A 17660-nucleotide genomic window follows, 5' to 3' on the forward strand; every position below is an offset into this window, starting at 1 on the left:
GGGGGGGGCTTTTATTGTTATCTATTAAAAGACATGGCTGCTTTGAGAGAGAAAAAGCCACTTTTCTTCTTGTAGTCATCCAGGACTAAAGACAAGTGAAATACGGATTAAAAGATGCCTTCAGCAGGTAAGACGTTTGTTTTTGCTGCATCTGGTTTAAGTGAAGAATATACAAGCACTCCAGCAATTAGCCTGCCTCCTAACCTTATGGTGAACTCTTGCCGGAGCACCGCTGCCTGGCTCTGTGCCAGGGCAGAGAGACAGAAGTTGGGGATTGAATTTACTGTTTTCTGGCACAAATCTCTCCATTATGTTACTTTTAATGACCCATATGCCACTGGGGCTGATAGATTTGGGAAATTTACCTCACAATGAACAAACAAAAAAAGCATGTAGCTGGCTATTTACTTGATTTGGTGTGATTACTATATTTGCCCTGCCCAAATTAAACCAGGCCAGGAAAGAAGTAAAAAAAACAACGCTCTAAACCCAAAACTCAGTCCCATAGATCTCAGTGTTTTCACGTTTACGGCAACCTTATTCCAACATATATAGTGCGTTAAGACACAAAGTTTGTATTTTGTTTCACAGGACTTTTAAGCTAATGTCAGCATGGTGACATATAAAACAACTGTGAACATGGTAAATATTTTGGCAGCTTGAAATGCAGCTGTGAGCTTGCTAGCATGAAAATGTTAGCTTTTAGCCTATACCTGAATATTGTCAGAGCTGCCAGCATGGTTAAAGACTACTTTGTTTTTTTTTCCCCCATAATTCTGCTGAATAGGGACCCATAGATGGTTTTGTGTGTCCATCTTCCAAATTTGGAACCTTACATAAGTTTTGGAAACGTACAGTACTGTGCAGAAGTTTAAGGCATGTAGAGCACTAGCTGGTATCAAAGCAGATGTTAACATTAAGTTTGTAATAGTATCATATCAAAGTCAAAAATTCTGGAATCATGACCACTGTGCCGTGCACACATATCTTTAGTTCCCTCGTTCTCATTCAACCTTTCCTTTTGAAAATCCAGGAAAGGGTGGCATGTTAAAAAACACTAGAGAGCACTGCAGGGTAATCAGCCTTTGTCGTTCACATTTTCAGTGTGTGGCCAGTAGCTGCTTTGGGTCTATTCTTCTCATCAGGCAAAGTCAAGTTTATCAATCCATTTATTTTCTATACCCTTTGTCCAGCTGAAGCCGAAGCCACCACTGGGTGACAGGCATTGGACTGCCAGTCAGTATTGGGAGCATGCCTTTGGTCCGGTGGAGAACCTGGAGGGAGCGATTGCATATCTTTCCACACAGGGGTGCTGTTTGATGGGGATCTAAACCATGAACCATCTTGCAGTGAGGTCAAGTTTGTTATTTGTAGAAAGTGTTAGCTGACAGATCAAATTCTCATTTTTTAAAATTATACTGTGTGGTGAAATTAAATGCAAGTTGTATGAAAGTTTTTGTGTTATGATGATAAAACAAGAGAGTGACACAATCTTGGGTTTTTGATATGATTTTTTAAAATCCAATAACCATTCTTTACAGTCACACCATCAAACAAATCCAGGCTTAATCTCAAACAAACATACTTCTGTTTAGTTATAATACAACTCTGACAAGCTTTAGAAAGATGGCACCATCACATGGGAAGGGAACATGATTAGGAAGTGTTTTAATAGGCAATTTAACAAAAATATTTCCTTTAATCATGATAGAATCTTTTTTAATAATATTCTTTAAGGATAGAATAAAATTTTGTCTCTGAAAATGGAAGGTTTGGAGAGTGCTATGTTTAAGTGTTGCATAGTCAAGGAGACATAAACATGGGGGGTAGGATCTTAACTTAAAATGACACATGAGGGAGTAAAAAGCTTTCTGTGTGACGCAGAGTGCGGGGTACAAATACTCTTATTTATGTGATTGTTTTGGCTCTAAACCCCCTTACATACACAGCCAAAGCTTTACAAAGTAGCTCTGACCTGCCACCGTGATGCTCGTGTTCTAGCATTAGTAACATGTAGTCCATCTTTGTGCAAATGTAACTCAATAGAACAAGATCCACAGCAATCACAAGTGATAATAATCTCCCAAGCAAAGCTGACTTTGTGTGTCACTCGCATGTAAAACTGCCACTTTGCTTCAATCATTTAGGTAAAATTAAAAATATCCTCATCTCAGGCAAACAAAGAACCACCTTAGCTTAAAAAAATACTGTCGCTTTAGCTTATGGGCTCCATCCAATCAAAGTTTTCTTTCTTTTCCTCCACACAGGGCTTGTTTAGCGTTCATAAGAGCAGACTCCTCGCAGGAATCCTTGTCAAACAGCAGTCTAATGTGTTTATGTTGCTCACTCCACACTGGCTGAATGCAAGCTGGAAAGTTGAAAAAAATACACATATATATCCCAACTCAGCCCATAAAGTGTCTCAAGGCTGTGCCAAGCGGTTTTTCAAAACAAATGAAGAAATGGGGTACACTATGCGAGCCAAACCCAGCCTCTGCTGCACGCTCTAACTTTACAAGCCGTAGCTGCACTTCCTTTCTTCTCCTCTCGTCCTATTGCGTACATTCATTAGTCCTGTATCCATCCACAAGCCAATCCACTGTCCGTCCATTTATTAGGAACAAGTAAGAGTTTCTCCAAAAATGTTTCTATCCCCTTTTCTATCTCAGTAGCATCCGTAGACCTCAGCTTCACATTGAGTCTCTGTCCATCGTAAAAAAAAGATCCACTGATGCTGGCCGATGTCACCGGAACTCGTAGATGGCTGCGCTGTGCTCGGGAACGTGGGTGAGGTTTAGAGACTGGTACCTGTGGAGAAAAAAGAAAATGCTTCTTTACTGTTTCTTTATGTGCTAGAAATACATGTCAAACACAGAGAGAATCTGGTTCAGGTTACTTGGATATAAAATATTGATCAGATAAGTCTTTGTGTAGTCCTCTTGTATGGTCTTGTGAAAATCATGCATGTCTTTACATCTACACAATACTAAAATACTGTAGAAGGCACTTTATTATGTTTAAGGAAAAACAGCTTCTTATTTTTTAATTAAATTACTTGTTTTGATATGTTACTATTCTTCACTACTTTCAGTTTTCTCCTTATATCCAGTATATAAGTTATCTTTGTGAGTGTCAGGATCCACTAAAACCACTAAAGGACTCATGCACTGAAGGGCTGCTTTTCATTAGCGAAGAGTTGGAGCGCTCCCTGCTGGACACAGTGAGTAATGACACCATTTCTGAATCTTAACGAGGGTTTATTTTGCACATCAAGCCACATGGAAAAATGTATTAATATCAGCCACATGTATCCATACATTTAATTTACTGTGTATTTTATGTGATAACGACTTAATGCCAGTTAAAGAGCTGCTTGCAGGCAAAAATCCTAGCCATTATAATTCTGGTTGATACTGATATGATAATCAGACATGATTTCTAACTGACATTATATCTGCAGCTGTGTTTCAATCTCAAATGATTAGGTTGAAGTTAATCGCTGACAAAGTGTTGAAATTTCTTGGTTTTATACATTTCATAATGACTGTTTCCACACAGAAGAGATGTGTACTGAACATTTAAAACATTTTAAAATGTGAGCTTACTACACATAAAGGTGCAAAAAAAAAAAAAAATTACTGCATGAGTCAGAGAGGGAGGTAGAGAGTAAGCTCTTGAATGAATATCGCCATATTCTGTTGATTTAAATAATAAAAACAGAACAAAAGAAAATTTTGAAAATGCAGGTCGTTTTTTCATCAAAAAAGCAGATTGCATTTTTACTTTGAAATATGTTCTAGAAGAGCACTGTGCCTGACATTTTTACCAGATACATGCTGACCGGCTGGATGCAACTGATAAATCTGCTTTGGCTTCAGATTCAGCTATACTCATTATTTTCGCTCAGTATGTGTAAATTCAAACGTTTAAATCACAGTTCACCAAAAATTTAGTGTGTTCAGGTACAACGCTGCAGGCAGCCGCCATGCTTTTAAAGGGCCAGTGTGCACGCTCCGTTTACACACACGACAAAAGGAGCACATCGCGGCACGTGGCACAGAAACTCAATTTTTACCGTTACTAATCAGTCTGTTATATTATTTTTATCTACCTGCCCTGGTGGCTGGTAAGTTTAGCTAATTTGCCAGACAGTGCACAAAAATACCCGCTGGTGGCAGGTGATAATCTCCCACCCTTTTACACAGAATACACTGGAAGCCTTTTTTGGGGTCTCACAGAAAGAGTCCTTACAAACAACTGCAGTGGGTTCTAGTGGCGTTCCAGTTTAGACGGAGCATTTGACCAGGATTGTGGGCCTGAAATTATTTTTTAAAATATAATAACTAGTTCAGCCAACTCGTACTTCTTTTTAACTCCATAAAGTTAAAAACTCGCCTACAACAAAAGATCCAACTTTAACTGAATAGCTGGCTAACTGCATGCATCTCTACAGTAGTTTTTAAATGCTTTTGCTGGAAAGTGAAAGACCACTGTTGACACGTGCAGCATGCAACAGTGTAATTCTGCACTTTCATGTGGATCTGATTTTTTTGAGAAACAAGCAAGTGGATGGGAATGTATTTGATAACAGAGGAAGAAAATGTCAGTTGATTTATATTTAAAGAGTCACAATGATGCAAAAATAAGGGTGTAGTCCACACACAAATTCACTATACCCACCACCATACGAGTGATAGGTGAAGTTTTCGCTTGTAAAACGGTTACATGGGTTTTAAACATCTCAGATCTTATGGATTCTGACTTCACAGGAATGACAAAGTTAAGTATTTATGCTGAGTAACAATCAGAGAATAAAAGAAACTGCAAGAGTGAGCTGTAAGATAAAGAAGTACAGATGGACATTTTTAACTTCTCAGCAAGATGGCCTTCCTTTTCTTTGTGTGGACAATCCCTGCGATGATGAAGTCTGTGTTACAGTCAGCAGCTTAAAAAGGGCAAACATATTTAAACTTCAGGCTTCACTTGACTTCAGGATAAACGCTACTTCAGCTTTTCCGAGATCTTTATGTAGCTTATGGAAATATCTCAAATTAATGCAGTATTGAATCTGACCACAGTGCAACAAGTGTCTTACAGATCAAACAGAAATCAACCCTTTAGGATTAAAGTTTAAGAAAGTAAAAAAGAAGTATGCTCACAAAGAAAACTTGCATACTTTTTCTCTATTTATTAAAAAAACCTTTGTTAAAAGGGACACATATTTTGGGGTTTTTGTTTGTTTGTTTTATGAAATTATAGCACTCAATGCTTTAAACTGCTGGAACACACTGCTTTTCAAAACATAAGTCCCCTTACAATTTTACTGGGGAAAACTAAATTCATTCATGTTTCTGTAATTTGTTTGGAAATACCTCGAAGTCTGACTCAGTCATAAAATGTCAAACAGCAGGCATCCATCTGTTGTTTTGAGACGCACCCATCTGACTAACACGACTAACTTGAGAAACAGTGTCAAAGTGTGTTTAAACCAACCTGAAAATTAAAGGGGTTAATAGATTGAAATCATGGAAGTTGACATCTGAAAGTGGGAAAAATGAATTGAGGGCAAAACATGGGCTCATACTCTGCTCTCTAGTGGGGTTTGAACAGCAGATGTGGTGAAAAAGACAGCTAAGAGGACAGGATCAATCCTATAAACAGGGGATTTAGAAGACCATAACAACAATACGCTGAAGTAAGAACTGTTTTCTGTCCTTAGAGAAATGAAAGCCTGGGCCTGCATGGTAATGGGAACAGTTGTAAACATGATTATTTTCATTGATATTAAGATTGTAAATGTTGAACACAATAACATGTTCATTTTTTAACGTGCATTTGTGTGTGAATTATTTAAAAATTGGTTGTAATACCTTTAGGGGTCATCGCAACCTTGGAAGAAACTAAGTTTTTGTTGTGCTGTTCTGGGAATGACATGACTTAGGTCATTTTAAACCAAAACTGCCTTTTTTTCCCCTTTTCTTTAGTTCTCTAATTTTATAACTAACTACAGTACATACTGAGGCTCCTTCTGCTTCTCACTTAAATGAGAGTGAGAGCTGTTTTGGTGGGAGGGGCAGAGCATACGCTCTGCTGTCAGGGAGGAAAGAAATGGTGTACTTTGTTTACCACGCACAAAAAAAACCTAAGGACAAAACAAGCAAGGCAAGCGGCAAGGAATAGTTTTATCTCAATCATGTTGTTTTCATGATCTTTGACCATAAAATGGGAACTGAAATTGAAACTGGGTTAATTGCCTAGCACTAACTAGGTCTACACATTTTTTAGTTATGACGAAATGGCTGGCTTTGGATTATTTTCTACTTTACAAAATGACATCAAGTTGAGATTTTATTCAGATCAAACAATAATCTTGTAAATCAGACGTGACAAACTCGTTTGTTTGCTTGTTCAACTTCATCCATAGACCGGTTCACACTAAAGCTGTTAAAATATTGAATATTTTTTATAATTATATACCGATCCTCTTGCATTAGGACATTGCACTGATTGCCTTTTCTTATACAAATGTTCTATCTTTAAAAGATATTTCTGCAAATCATTTACAATACCTTCTACCTACTTTCCACATACTTTTATACAACGTCATTTCTCTTAAAAATATTGATTCAAACACTGGCACAATATAATGTATCGATTTAGCACCAGTTGCAGGAAAATCCCAAACGATACCCAACCCTATTATTGTTACAACCTCAAAGTACAAAGTCTAACCTACAAATATCAGAAAATAATATTCATCAACTCATATGAGCAGCTACAATTAGTTAATTCAGATTTCTATAAGCTGAAGATATTTCATGTTTTGCTACGTTACCATTCAGAGCTCCGGTGGTAGTAGTAGCCCTCAATGGTTGCTGTAGATTTCTGGAAGCAGATGTAGTAGAATCCAGCAAAGGAAGCTCCGCTGATGTCTTTGATTGTGTGGTCAGGGACCAGAAACTGCTCCTGAGAGTGACAGAGAGTGTGAGACACAGCTGCAGCTACAGTTCAGAGAAGTGAAAAAACAGTAAGGCTCAGTTTGAGGCAGCCACTTACCTTCCATCTCATGAATATATAGTCAGAGTTCTTCAGGTCCTCATAGTCGAAATCATCCGAGTTGAATGACTTGGCATACTGGTAGAAGGCCTGGAACTTGCCCTTGACATTAAATGTAAAAGGATTATGTCACAAGAGAACAGCCTGCTGTGGAGCACTCTGCTTACAGCATGAATGAATAAGCCTTCAACTCACCCAGTGTTTACGATCCACATCCTCATCTGCATCCCACTTTCGGGTAAGGAACGGCCGCTTTCTGCTGATGATCTCTCCAGCGAAGAATGTGGTCAATGTTGGATATTCCTATGAATATGAAGACAGCTATTTGATTCACTTGTGTTGTCGTTGTTGCTCTATTTGTATCGATCCCTCTCTTCTTTTTGCATTCCTCTCTATCCCACTTTTACCTTAAAAGGCAATTTTTCCTTGCCACTGTTACTTTGCTAAATGATGCTAGGTGCTGTGCTCATGGTGGATTAATGCTGATTCTCTGTAAACAATGAAACAGACAGTCCAGTACTGTCAGCTCTTTTTGTAAAGCAGCTAGTTAGAACATGTCTTATGAAATGGCAAGACATAAAATAAACTCTAACTGATAAAGAGAACATGGAGAGTGACATTATTCTGTGCTTTAATGCATTCTCCTGAGTCCTTAAATGTTTATCTAAGTCTGATGATGAAACAAACATGCTAAGCTTAGGTCTGTCTTTGCAATGTTTACATTCACGAACAAATTACAGGGAAGAATCTGAGGGACATGAACTGCTCCTTTTTAGACCAATGTATTTCCATTGTCTTTTAAACACTAGAAATTAAGACATCCAGGTTTATAAAGGAGAGATAGAGCAAAAAAGTACATTTTCAGATGCTTTGGATTCTGTTAAGGGTTTCTGCCAAGGAACTGGTTTATTTAAAGGCTGCTCCACTGTGATCGACTCCATATCAAAACAACATGACATTCTCAAGGTTTGAAAAGCCTTGAGCTGGACTATGGTGTCTTTAGAAAGACACAAACACAATGTGCAGCGGCCAGACCGATCTCAAATTATGTGTGTTTGCGGTGTACCAAAGAGAATCACTCCTCTCACCTCGGTCAGTCCTTTTATTTTCAGGTAGCCACATAGGTATGAGTCCTCCATGGTGACATGCTAAAACAGAAAAAAACAAAAGAACAATGATAGTGTTATCATTGACTTCTGAGGTTGTTGAATTTCAATTATTTGAAACATTTAGATAAAACATGTTACCAAATGATGCACTTTTCATTATTTCTATGAAAAAGAGTATCAAAATGCTCCAAAACTTTATATAAACTATCTGTTTCATGGGACAGGTGTGTAGGAGATTAATGGAAACATCCAAAACTACAAGCAAGCTTCCACATATTATCTCAATTGCTCAGGTGCAATACAACAAGAGGGGGGGGGAAGTACCAGACACAAGCACAAGTACAGTTTCTCTAGTAAGTTTACTTAAAACACTGAGTAGCAACTGACAGTAAATCTGAACTTTTCTTATTGGCAAGAACGACAATAGATCTCCAACCAAGTTACACCACTGTAATAAAGTCAAATGCACTGCAATATTTACAGTGTTAATTAAACCCATATAGAGTTAAATTTAACACTCTAAAAGTGCCTATGTTGGTTCACATTACATGTAATGAAACTACACTTTTGTAAGCGCTAGATATTTTAGATTTCACAATATGAAAGAGCTGCAGTAGCTTTTAAAAATCTGTGGTAAGATAGGTCTCCTCCGGCAAGAACAAAACAGGGAGTAGGCCTCATTGCAGGAAAATGCATACTTAAGCACTGTGCATTCTATATGAGCACCTAAAGTCAACTCTAACTCAATGGATAACTTCACTCATGGTGCAAATGTGTCTAAAAACAATAACGATCCACTACAAACATGGGCTAAAGGACCCCAGCAAGTCTCAGTGTACAACAGGCAACATCCAAACATAACTAAACACTCTGCCCCAGGGCATGATGGGAAATCAAGCTCACACATCCCCACAGATTTGAAATCCCAGTGGGCAGAGTTTACATCAGTTGACTCTACAAAGTTGAACTAACACTGGTGAATCAACACTGTCCAGTAACTGAAACACTGAGGGCTTTTTCACTCAGAATGGAGTTTAAAAAATATACTTTTGGAGTTAAAATCAACTCTGAAATGTTTAACCATGAAATATCAACTCTCCAATTTTTGCTATAAAAATGGTGTCAGTAGAGTTTGATATTTTTCCAAGTGTCACATTTTGAATTTTGATATCATGAAAACCATATTTACTTAAATGTTTACAGCAGTTTCTTCTTAAACCAAGTTACAGTTAATGGCAACATTGCATTATTATTATTTTATGCATTGTGCATCTAATATCCTCTTACCAAAAACAACCATTACCCTGCACGTTTGCAGAAGCCTAAAACAAATACTTAAAAAAACCAATATATCTGATAATATACAATACATATATAGATTGAAATTGGCTGCTGGTAAATAGTCGCATATATTGGTAAATACACAGCTAGCTGGGTGAGCTACTTGACCACAGGCCAACGTTCATTGATTTTCCAGCTGTCAATCATCGCACCGCCCGTTTGACAGCTCACCAAATGCCCCTGACAGCTCTCCTTAATAGGGAAATTTTTAGCGTTTAAGTCCCACCTGTAAAACAACCTCCACGTCGTACGAGTTCCCTTTGCTCTTCTGGTGGCCCCTGAACTTGGAGCCGCTGTACAGCAGCGACGTGACAACTCCTGGCTGTTGGGTGTTTATCGGAGGCGGCGGGATAAGCGAGGCCGAGGATGAGAAGGCCGCAGCGGGGGAGTCGCTGAGGTATCCAGCGGGGACAGGCATGGCTCCCGCTTAGCTGGCTGGGCACCGACCGCGGGCAACTGCCGTTTAGGCGACGGACTCTGTCAACGTCTACGGAAAGGTGGGGCAGCACTGAAGAAGTCCACCAACATTCAACTTCCCGTTTTCCTCCACAGTTTAGTTACCGGGCAGCAAGCTCCCCGAAAAGTAAGTGGACTTCGACGCGGCACTGTAGCCAGCAGAATCCACCCTTCTCATTGGCCTACGGATTTCACCTTGGCAACATCTTCAATGTTCATTGGTCCAACCTGCGGAAGGCTTTGTGGGAATATTTTGGTGTAGTTTTTCCTGTTGTGAAACACTAAGAGGAGTCGAATATTAAAACTACATTTCCCATTTGGTAAACGCACTGGTGACGCTAACTGTCAAGCGCAGAAGGTCATAAGCATGCTTTTGAACACAGAAGATGCTACATGAGGCCAGGAGAGCGCTGTATATTAGTAAACAGAGAAAACTTATTAAAGTAGGAACTACAGTATGAACGAAAATTTATGCTTCTTCGTGAAAGTCCAACTCGTGTAAAATGCTGCATCCGTTTAACTAACAAACTGCTATAAACAAGTCGCCTTGCAGAAAAAAGTAGCTAGCCTTTCTGTTAGCTCTGCTCCCAAACATTACATTTTCACATTACCGCCGCTATGTTGAGGAACCTAATTAGACTTCAGACTCAGGTTGGAAGTGGCCTGTCCCTCATTAAAGTTTGCCCAAGAAGTCAGCAGCTTGGGTTTCATTTGAAATACTCCACACCCGCAGCAGGTAAGAAACATTGAACTCCTGCAGCAGCAGTGCATTTTTATGGCTTGATATCAATGCTAAACAATCGTAGACTGTTATGTACTTTTTTCTTCTGTTCTCAGAAAGAAAAAGATTCTATCAAGACGTCAGCATATCCCAGGGTGAAGGTAAGTTGTTTCATGATGATGCCTAAAATGATGGGCAATGTGATTGAGAAAGTAGGTCAATTGGAGTTGGAAAAGTGAACCCCAAGTGTTACGTAGTACTGAGAAACCTTAGCTCAAAAATATATTTGTGTTTGGTAAATTATTTCACCATTTTAACAATGCTTCTTGGGAAAAAGAAAGTTATACTGCTGGAAACCCTGTTTATTTCCTTTTTAAATGGTGGCACATAAGATAGAAACATCTGTTTGTGGGATGAGCAGCAGAGCTGAGTATGTGGGTTGCACCCTTGAAAAATCTGTCAAATCTTCTCTGCCAATACCAAACAGCTCATTTTGCTGTTGCTATTGACTCTTTTTTGGAGCTTCTGGTACCCCCAAGTGCTGACAATCAGCTGCCAGCACCTGTAAGCATGAGCCCTGCTATAGTGGTCTGCTCCAAGTGTCAGCATGCCACATTTGACTCCTCTGGATAGGGCATGTGTGATACGGCAACTTGAAGCTGGTGCTTTGCAAAACCAAGTTGTTGCACTTTTTGGAGTGAGTGAGTACCATCTGCAAACCGAAGGCCAGGTTCCATATAACGGGGGATAGAGACAGCCATGAAGTGGACATCCCAGGAAGACGACACTCCAAGAAGACTGTTTACTCACCCTGTCAGTTCTTAGGACCCTTAGGCTGTCATCCAAGATCTGCAGGATGATCTGACCGATGACTCTCTGCCCAGACAATCCAGAACAGACTGCTTGCAGCCAATCTCTGGTCCCTGAGGGCTGCCATGACTGCCCTTCACCATCAGATCCTTTTGCACTGCAGTTGTCAACTCGTGCACTGGAACCCAAACATGTGGAGGAGTATTTTGTTCAGCAATGAGTCCAGATTCTGCCTACGGTAGTTGGATAGTACAGTCAAAGTTTGGAAAAAGATGCAGAGAACACTATGCTGATTGCTGTGCTGATCGAGTAAAATCTTTTAGAGGAGGACGTGTGATGGTGTGGGGCTAGCATCTTCCTCACTGAAAAAAAGGAGGCTTTGGAAGCAATCTCAATGTAGAGCGGTCTCAAGATGAGATCCTGCAACCAGTGTCAATCCCATATCTCTATAGTCTGGGACCAAACTCTAACCTCTAAGACAGTGGTTCCCAAACTTTTTCTATTGGCCCCCCCCTTTGACGAATGAAAATATTTTCAGGCCCACCCTACCCCTCACTGTAAGTATCCCCTGGGGGGCCCACGGCCCACTTTGGGAACCACTCCTCTAAGATGACAACGCAGAGCGGGGTTTATTAGAGACTACCTCCAGAATTTGGGAGTGGAGAGGATGGAATGGCCTGCCACCAGTCCTGACTTCAACCCCACTGAACACTTGTGGGATCAGCTTGGGTGTGCTGTTTTTGCCAGAGTGACCAACACAACTACATTGGCTAACTTGCGAGAAATGCTGGTCAAAGAATGGGATGCCATCCCACAGCAGTATGTGACCAGGCTGGTGACCAGCATGAGGAGGAGCTGCTGGGCTGTTGTGGTTGTGTATGGTTCTTCCCACCTGCTTCTGAGGCTCCTGTTAGATGAATGTGCTTTGATTGCCAATATGTCTTATTTCTTTGGACTTCTATCATCCAGTCCACAGAACAAGAGTCAGTGGTAGAATAAGCTGTTTGGCAGTGGAAGAGAAGATTTGGAAAATTTTTCATTAGTGCTACCCACATACTCAGCTCTGCTGCTCATCCCACAAATGCCTGTTCCGTACAAATATGGCACCATTTAAAAGAGAAATAAACAATTTTTCCAATGGTATAAGATAGGGCTGCAAAGATTATTTTTTATGTCGCCTAATCTATCAATAGATTTCCCGATTAGTTGATTGATCGCGGTTGTTTGGCACGCACTACTTTGGATCCCCATTTTATGTAAATAGTAGCAATTTAAATAGTAGCGGTTCACCTGCCTTGCAGGTTACAAAAGGATAGCTTTCTTTAAAGGGACTGGTATATCCATAAAAGTAAACAAAGCAAATTGCCCATCCAAAGTCCAAAAGTAAAAATAAAGCTTAATGTAAACAAATCAAACTCCCAGCCCAAGTGACTGAACAATAGATTATAATTTCTTTAAACTGCAGTGCAGGAACAACATGTCAACATGTTCTGGTGTGAGGCTGGCTCTCTTCTTTGAGTAGTGAACTGCAAGTACAGATGAGTTTTACCGGCCGGTATTTGATTTTACCAATATCAAAAACAAAAATACGATTAGTCCACACTTGAATTTCCCTGTCAACAAATTTTTATAGTCGACATAATCGATTATGCTGACTAATCGTTGCAGTCCTAGTATAAGATTTATCTGTGAACAATTGTCACAACAAAGGAAAAAATCTACCAAACACACACTTCCTTACTGTTTGTGCTAAGTTTAGATAACATAATAAAATTGTGTATATTTTTCATGCATTATCATCTGCTTGATGAATATTCCCTCTTTTTCAGGTGGCGTATTTGAGATAAACCTGGACAGAAGGAAACTAAAAACTCCTGGAGGGAAACTGTTTACTGTGCCAAATGAAGCCCTGGCCATCGCAGTGGCAACTGAGTGGGATGCTCAAAAAGACACACTCAAATTCTACACAATGCACTTGGTAAGGGTTTTGAATTAGTTTTGTAGGGTGAAAGCTTCTTTTCTTATCCACAAGTTGAATGCAAAATAAGACTTTAATTTCAGATATGCAGTTGAGGACAAAATTATTAGTCCCTATGTATTTTTCAAATGTTGTTAAACAAAGAAGGATTTTTTTAACACAGCAAACATTGTAGTTTTATTTTTAATCTTTTTTTTTTTTTACCTTGCACACAGAAACAACATTATTTCACAAAAATGATAAGCGTCTAAATTATTAGCGTTCCTGATGCTAATTGGCCAGTTGTGCATTCTTTTTGCTGGATAAGAGCCTGCACTTGTTTGTTGTAGTTTTCAACAAGTCTCAGACACGTCTCTTCAGGAATCCCAGCCCATTCTTCTTTGATGAATCTCTCAAGCTCCTACCCTCACAGATTTTCAATGGGATTCACATCAGGGCTTTGTGCAGGCCAGTCAGTAACGTTGGCTTTGGTCTTCTAGAGGTAGTTCTTTATCAGAAGCTGTGCATATTTTTTGTTGGAAGACAAATTTACGACTCAGACTCAGTTTTGCTGCTGACTGCTTGAGGTTTTCTATCAAAATCTTCACATATCCTTCTTTCTTCATGATTCCTACTACCATTACAAGATTCCCAGTTCCAGACACACTTTAGCATCTCCATAGCATAATACCCCCACGCCATGTTTCACTGTGGGATAGTGTTCTTTGGGTTAGACACCTGTCCCTTCTTTCTCCAAACATAGACGTCGTCTCTATGGCCTGAGAGCTTTAGTTTGATCTTGTCTGACCAAAGGACATGCTTCAAGTATGCAGAATCTTTCTCCAGGTTGTCCTTAGAATTTCTTGATGAAACTTCTCTCTCCAGTTCTTAACACTTGGAAACACTGTGATAACTTGGTATAAAATTTTCATAGGGGGAGTCAATAATTTTGTCCTCATTTGTATCAAAATTAAAAATTAACTGACTGAAACTGTAATTTTTGATAACTCTTTTCCTGCAGACAACACTGTGTAACACAGCACTGGACAATCCCACACAACGCGACAAGGACCAAATGATCAATGCTGCCCTGAAGTTCCTGGAAACAGACACTGTCTGGTATGCCATATGTTATTAAAGCATTGGGATTTAAAAAGCAATTTACTATTGTAATGAATGTAAATAATACCTTATTGATTGTGTGGTATATTCACATGTACAAAATTCCACACAATACCTTATTGATTGTCTGGTATATTGTACATGTGAATATACCACACAATCAATAAGGTATTATTGATTGTGTGGTATATTCACATGTACAACATACCTAATTTTGATAATTGTTCAATTTAAAGGGAGTTCGAGGTTAATTTTAGAGATGCACTGATTGTTAAACATAACAGTTTTTCTGTTGGACAATCTCATTGCTATTTTCATTACTTCTTTTGGTAGAACATGCTCACAATACCAACATTTTCCCTCATCTTTGACTATGAAACCGATCAGAGTTTGTAACAGGTCACACATTCTGTCCAGCAATGAATCTCTTTTCTGAATCAACTGTTTGGTGCGCTAAATGGTAGCATTAAATTGATAGAACACAGCAAATAAACATCTGCTGATAACATCTGTCCATGCCCACATTATTTACCAATGGGCATTGTTTGTCAAAATGTAATAATTTTTTCACATCAATATGTTTAGGATTACCACAATAGACATGGACAACAGAATGACAACAAAGATTAATGTCTGCAATGTGATTAAACTGACTCATACATTGTAATTTTTCTACTGGCTGCATTTAGACAACCTTGCTGATTTTATTTTATGTTAATTGTGTTCAGAGATATTCAGATGTTTTTTTCCCCCAATATTAACAGTAAGGAACCTGCTGGAAAGGCTTTACCTGTTAATGGTGTTTCATGGTCTGTGTAGTTACAGAGTTGATGAGCCCTATGGTTTGGTTGACCTACAGAAGAATGAATGGGACCCTGTGTTGCACTGGATTGAAAACAGGTAACGGCTGACAAAAAACCAGCACAGGCAATTACTGTAAGCCACCATAATGACATTAAAATCTACTGTTTTGATTTACTTCATATTACCTTTTATTTTCCACAATGCTTTTGCAGATATAATGTCACCATTGGCTCCTCATCCAGTATTTTGGGTCCTGAAATCCCAGAGGCAACCAAAGACACATTCCGGCAGCACCTGAAATCTTACAACTTCTGGTCCCTGACAGGTAGAGCATTGGGAAACTGACCCAAGATGAGCACTTCAAACACTTGGAGGCCCTTTTAAAAATGTCTGACTTAGACATGATTTTCACACTCCTGTTTTGCTTTATTTTATCATGCTTTTAGTGTGAAATGTAATGTAACTGATCTGGTAAACTACGATAAGCTGTAAACACAGAAGGGCAGAACTTTTCAGTAATGTGGTTTCTCCTCTGCAGGGCTTGAGTACGTGATTACTCAGCTGAAGTCGGTTGTGCTGTCACTGGGGATTATTGACAGACATCTGAGTGTGGAAAAGGCTGTGCTGCTGTCTAGACTGGAGGAGGAGTTCCAGGTAACAAACGAGCAATAATGTTCCCCCAAACCCTTTGAACCATCAAAACTTTGCATTTAGTATCTCTCAGCACCTTAAATTACTCTGTTCTTAGTTAAGCTACTCTATCATGTCGACCTTGCTTGCTTACTTTAATGGGATTTCAAGACGTCTTGGTACTTATCTGTTTGTTCTAGTTTGATTTTTTGACGGAGAAATCAAAGTGTAAGGTTCTGTGTCATTTACTCTGGGAGAACAGCACCCTCTTCTGTTACCATCATATTAATGAAATTTTACCTGGCAACAGACAGTGTTCATAAAAAGAGGGGGCTGAACAAGCTTGGTTCGCAGGGAATTCTGTAAATTGCTGTATTCATCAATTTTTGCTGAAAGTAACAACTTCTCTGACTTTTTCTGCTGTGTAAGGTTATTCCATATACTGTTGTTTGTAGCAGCTATGAGCCAGGGTTTGATTATCGCAGAAAGCTTTATTAAGCTCCAAACCTTTAACTTGTTTTTGCTCCTATACAGATTCAGCGCTGGGGAAACGTGGAGTGGGCCCATGACTACGACATGTACGAGCTGAGAGCGCGAACTGCTGCTGGAGCTCTCTTTGTTCATCTCTCATCTGAGAGTTCAACTGTCAAACGCAAACTCCTGCAGGACTAAATAAGACCTATACAAATGTTAATATCTCTTTGTGTATCGAGGAAATCTGCTCTCAAGCTGAGAAACATCCCCAACATTCAGTACTAAGCAGTATCCATGTTTCTACAACCCTGATGACAAACATGATGCATGTTGTTGGTTCAATTAGCAGTGACAGCTGCTGTGTCTGTGATCTGTTATACAGAGGAGTTATCGTACTTCATAGAACCGCATTAGCACACTGGTTGTGTTTTTGCATATGTGGACGCTGCCAAGTATGATACCCTTCACAAAGTTTCCAGACAGTTCTCAGTCAGCCGTGACATTTTGGACTCTGCACATGGTTTCAAGAGAATGGTGACTAATATTGTCTGTTTGGTTGAGGAATGTTTATTTCATGCCAGCTTTCCCTGTGTGCTACATTTGAATACTGCAACTTCCTATGCTGTCCTAACAGCATACTATTGGCAATAACTGTGTGGTTTAGGATTTGGTAACACACTGCATGCAAAAATATTAAAGTGTATTCAAGTTTTCCTCATTATATATGGTACAGTTTTGCATTTTCATTGTCATATGTTAAAGATTTACTAATGCTCCCAAGGAGTAGTCATATGATAGCCAGTGCCCCCCAGTACCATTTTACTAGTTTTATTAATCAATCATGGTCAATATAATTCAGCATTTTTTAAAAATAAATGTATTTATTCATTTTACAAGTGCAGTACAGACAAGTAGAGTGAACATCAGTGATATTTCTATTAATGCAGTCACTTATTAAAAATTGTAATTTTTATTTAATTGACATTACTTTATAGAAAGCTGTTTTCACTTTGACATTAAAGAGGGTTTTCTTTTTTGACCATATCTGTAAGTCTAATTAGTAATTGTAATGTACAAAGCTGGGGGGGGGGGGGGGGGGGGGCATTAAAAATTTCATTGACTAACCTTGGTCTTTAATTCCTCTTCAACAACATTAAACAAAATACTTCAGCAAAAGTCA

At 39.1% G+C, this 17660-nt stretch overlaps 2 protein-coding genes across 2 annotated transcripts; one reads left to right on the forward strand and one right to left on the reverse strand.

Moving 5' to 3' along the window:
* Positions 1-1497: 1497 nt before the first annotated feature.
* On the reverse strand, positions 1498-10143 carry LOC121528467 (glucose-induced degradation protein 4 homolog). Its single transcript, XM_041815943.1, has 6 exons — positions 9733-10143; positions 8145-8204; positions 7252-7359; positions 7057-7158; positions 6836-6966; positions 1498-2808 (listed from the first exon to the last, which is right to left on the reverse strand). Exons 1-6 carry the CDS (start codon positions 9922-9924, stop codon positions 2745-2747), a joined length of 657 nt encoding a protein of 218 aa, XP_041671877.1. The 5' UTR covers positions 9925-10143; the 3' UTR covers positions 1498-2744.
* Positions 10144-10236: 93 nt separating this feature from the next.
* On the forward strand, positions 10237-17557 carry atpaf2 (ATP synthase mitochondrial F1 complex assembly factor 2). Its single transcript, XM_041815942.1, has 8 exons — positions 10237-10698; positions 10800-10844; positions 13323-13471; positions 14472-14569; positions 15392-15472; positions 15589-15701; positions 15915-16030; positions 16541-17557. The coding sequence occupies exons 1-8, from the start codon at positions 10581-10583 to the stop codon at positions 16676-16678; spliced, it is 858 nt and encodes a 285-aa protein (XP_041671876.1). The 5' UTR covers positions 10237-10580; the 3' UTR covers positions 16679-17557.
* Positions 17558-17660: the final 103 nt, after the last annotated feature.

Source organism: Cheilinus undulatus, linkage group 20 (genome assembly GCF_018320785.1).
Source record: "Cheilinus undulatus linkage group 20, ASM1832078v1, whole genome shotgun sequence".
NCBI lineage: Eukaryota > Metazoa > Chordata > Actinopteri > Labriformes > Labridae > Cheilinus > Cheilinus undulatus.

What these genes read in the sequence shown, in the direction of transcription:
- atpaf2 (XM_041815942.1), top strand. Translation starts at nt 10,581, where the DNA reads ATGTTGAGGAACCTAATTAGACTTCAGACTCAGGTTGGAAGTGGCCTG. An exon ending in CTGGAAACAGACACTGTCTG is followed by an intron (nt 14,570 to 15,391) that starts GTATGCCATATG and finishes TGGTCTGTGTAG; the next exon opens with TTACAGAGTTGATGAGCCCT. An exon ending in CAACTTCTGGTCCCTGACAG is followed by an intron (nt 15,702 to 15,914) that starts GTAGAGCATTGG and finishes TCTCCTCTGCAG; the next exon opens with GGCTTGAGTACGTGATTACT.
- LOC121528467 (XM_041815943.1), bottom strand. Translation starts at nt 9,924, where the DNA reads ATGCCTGTCCCCGCTGGATACCTCAGCGACTCCCCCGCTGCGGCCTTC. An exon ending in ACGTGGAGGTTGTTTTACAG is followed by an intron (nt 8,205 to 9,732) that starts GTGGGACTTAAA and finishes TTTCTGTTTTAG; the next exon opens with CATGTCACCATGGAGGACTC. An exon ending in TACCACCGGAGCTCTGAATG is followed by an intron (nt 2,809 to 6,835) that starts GTAACGTAGCAA and finishes TTTTCTCCACAG; the next exon opens with GTACCAGTCTCTAAACCTCA.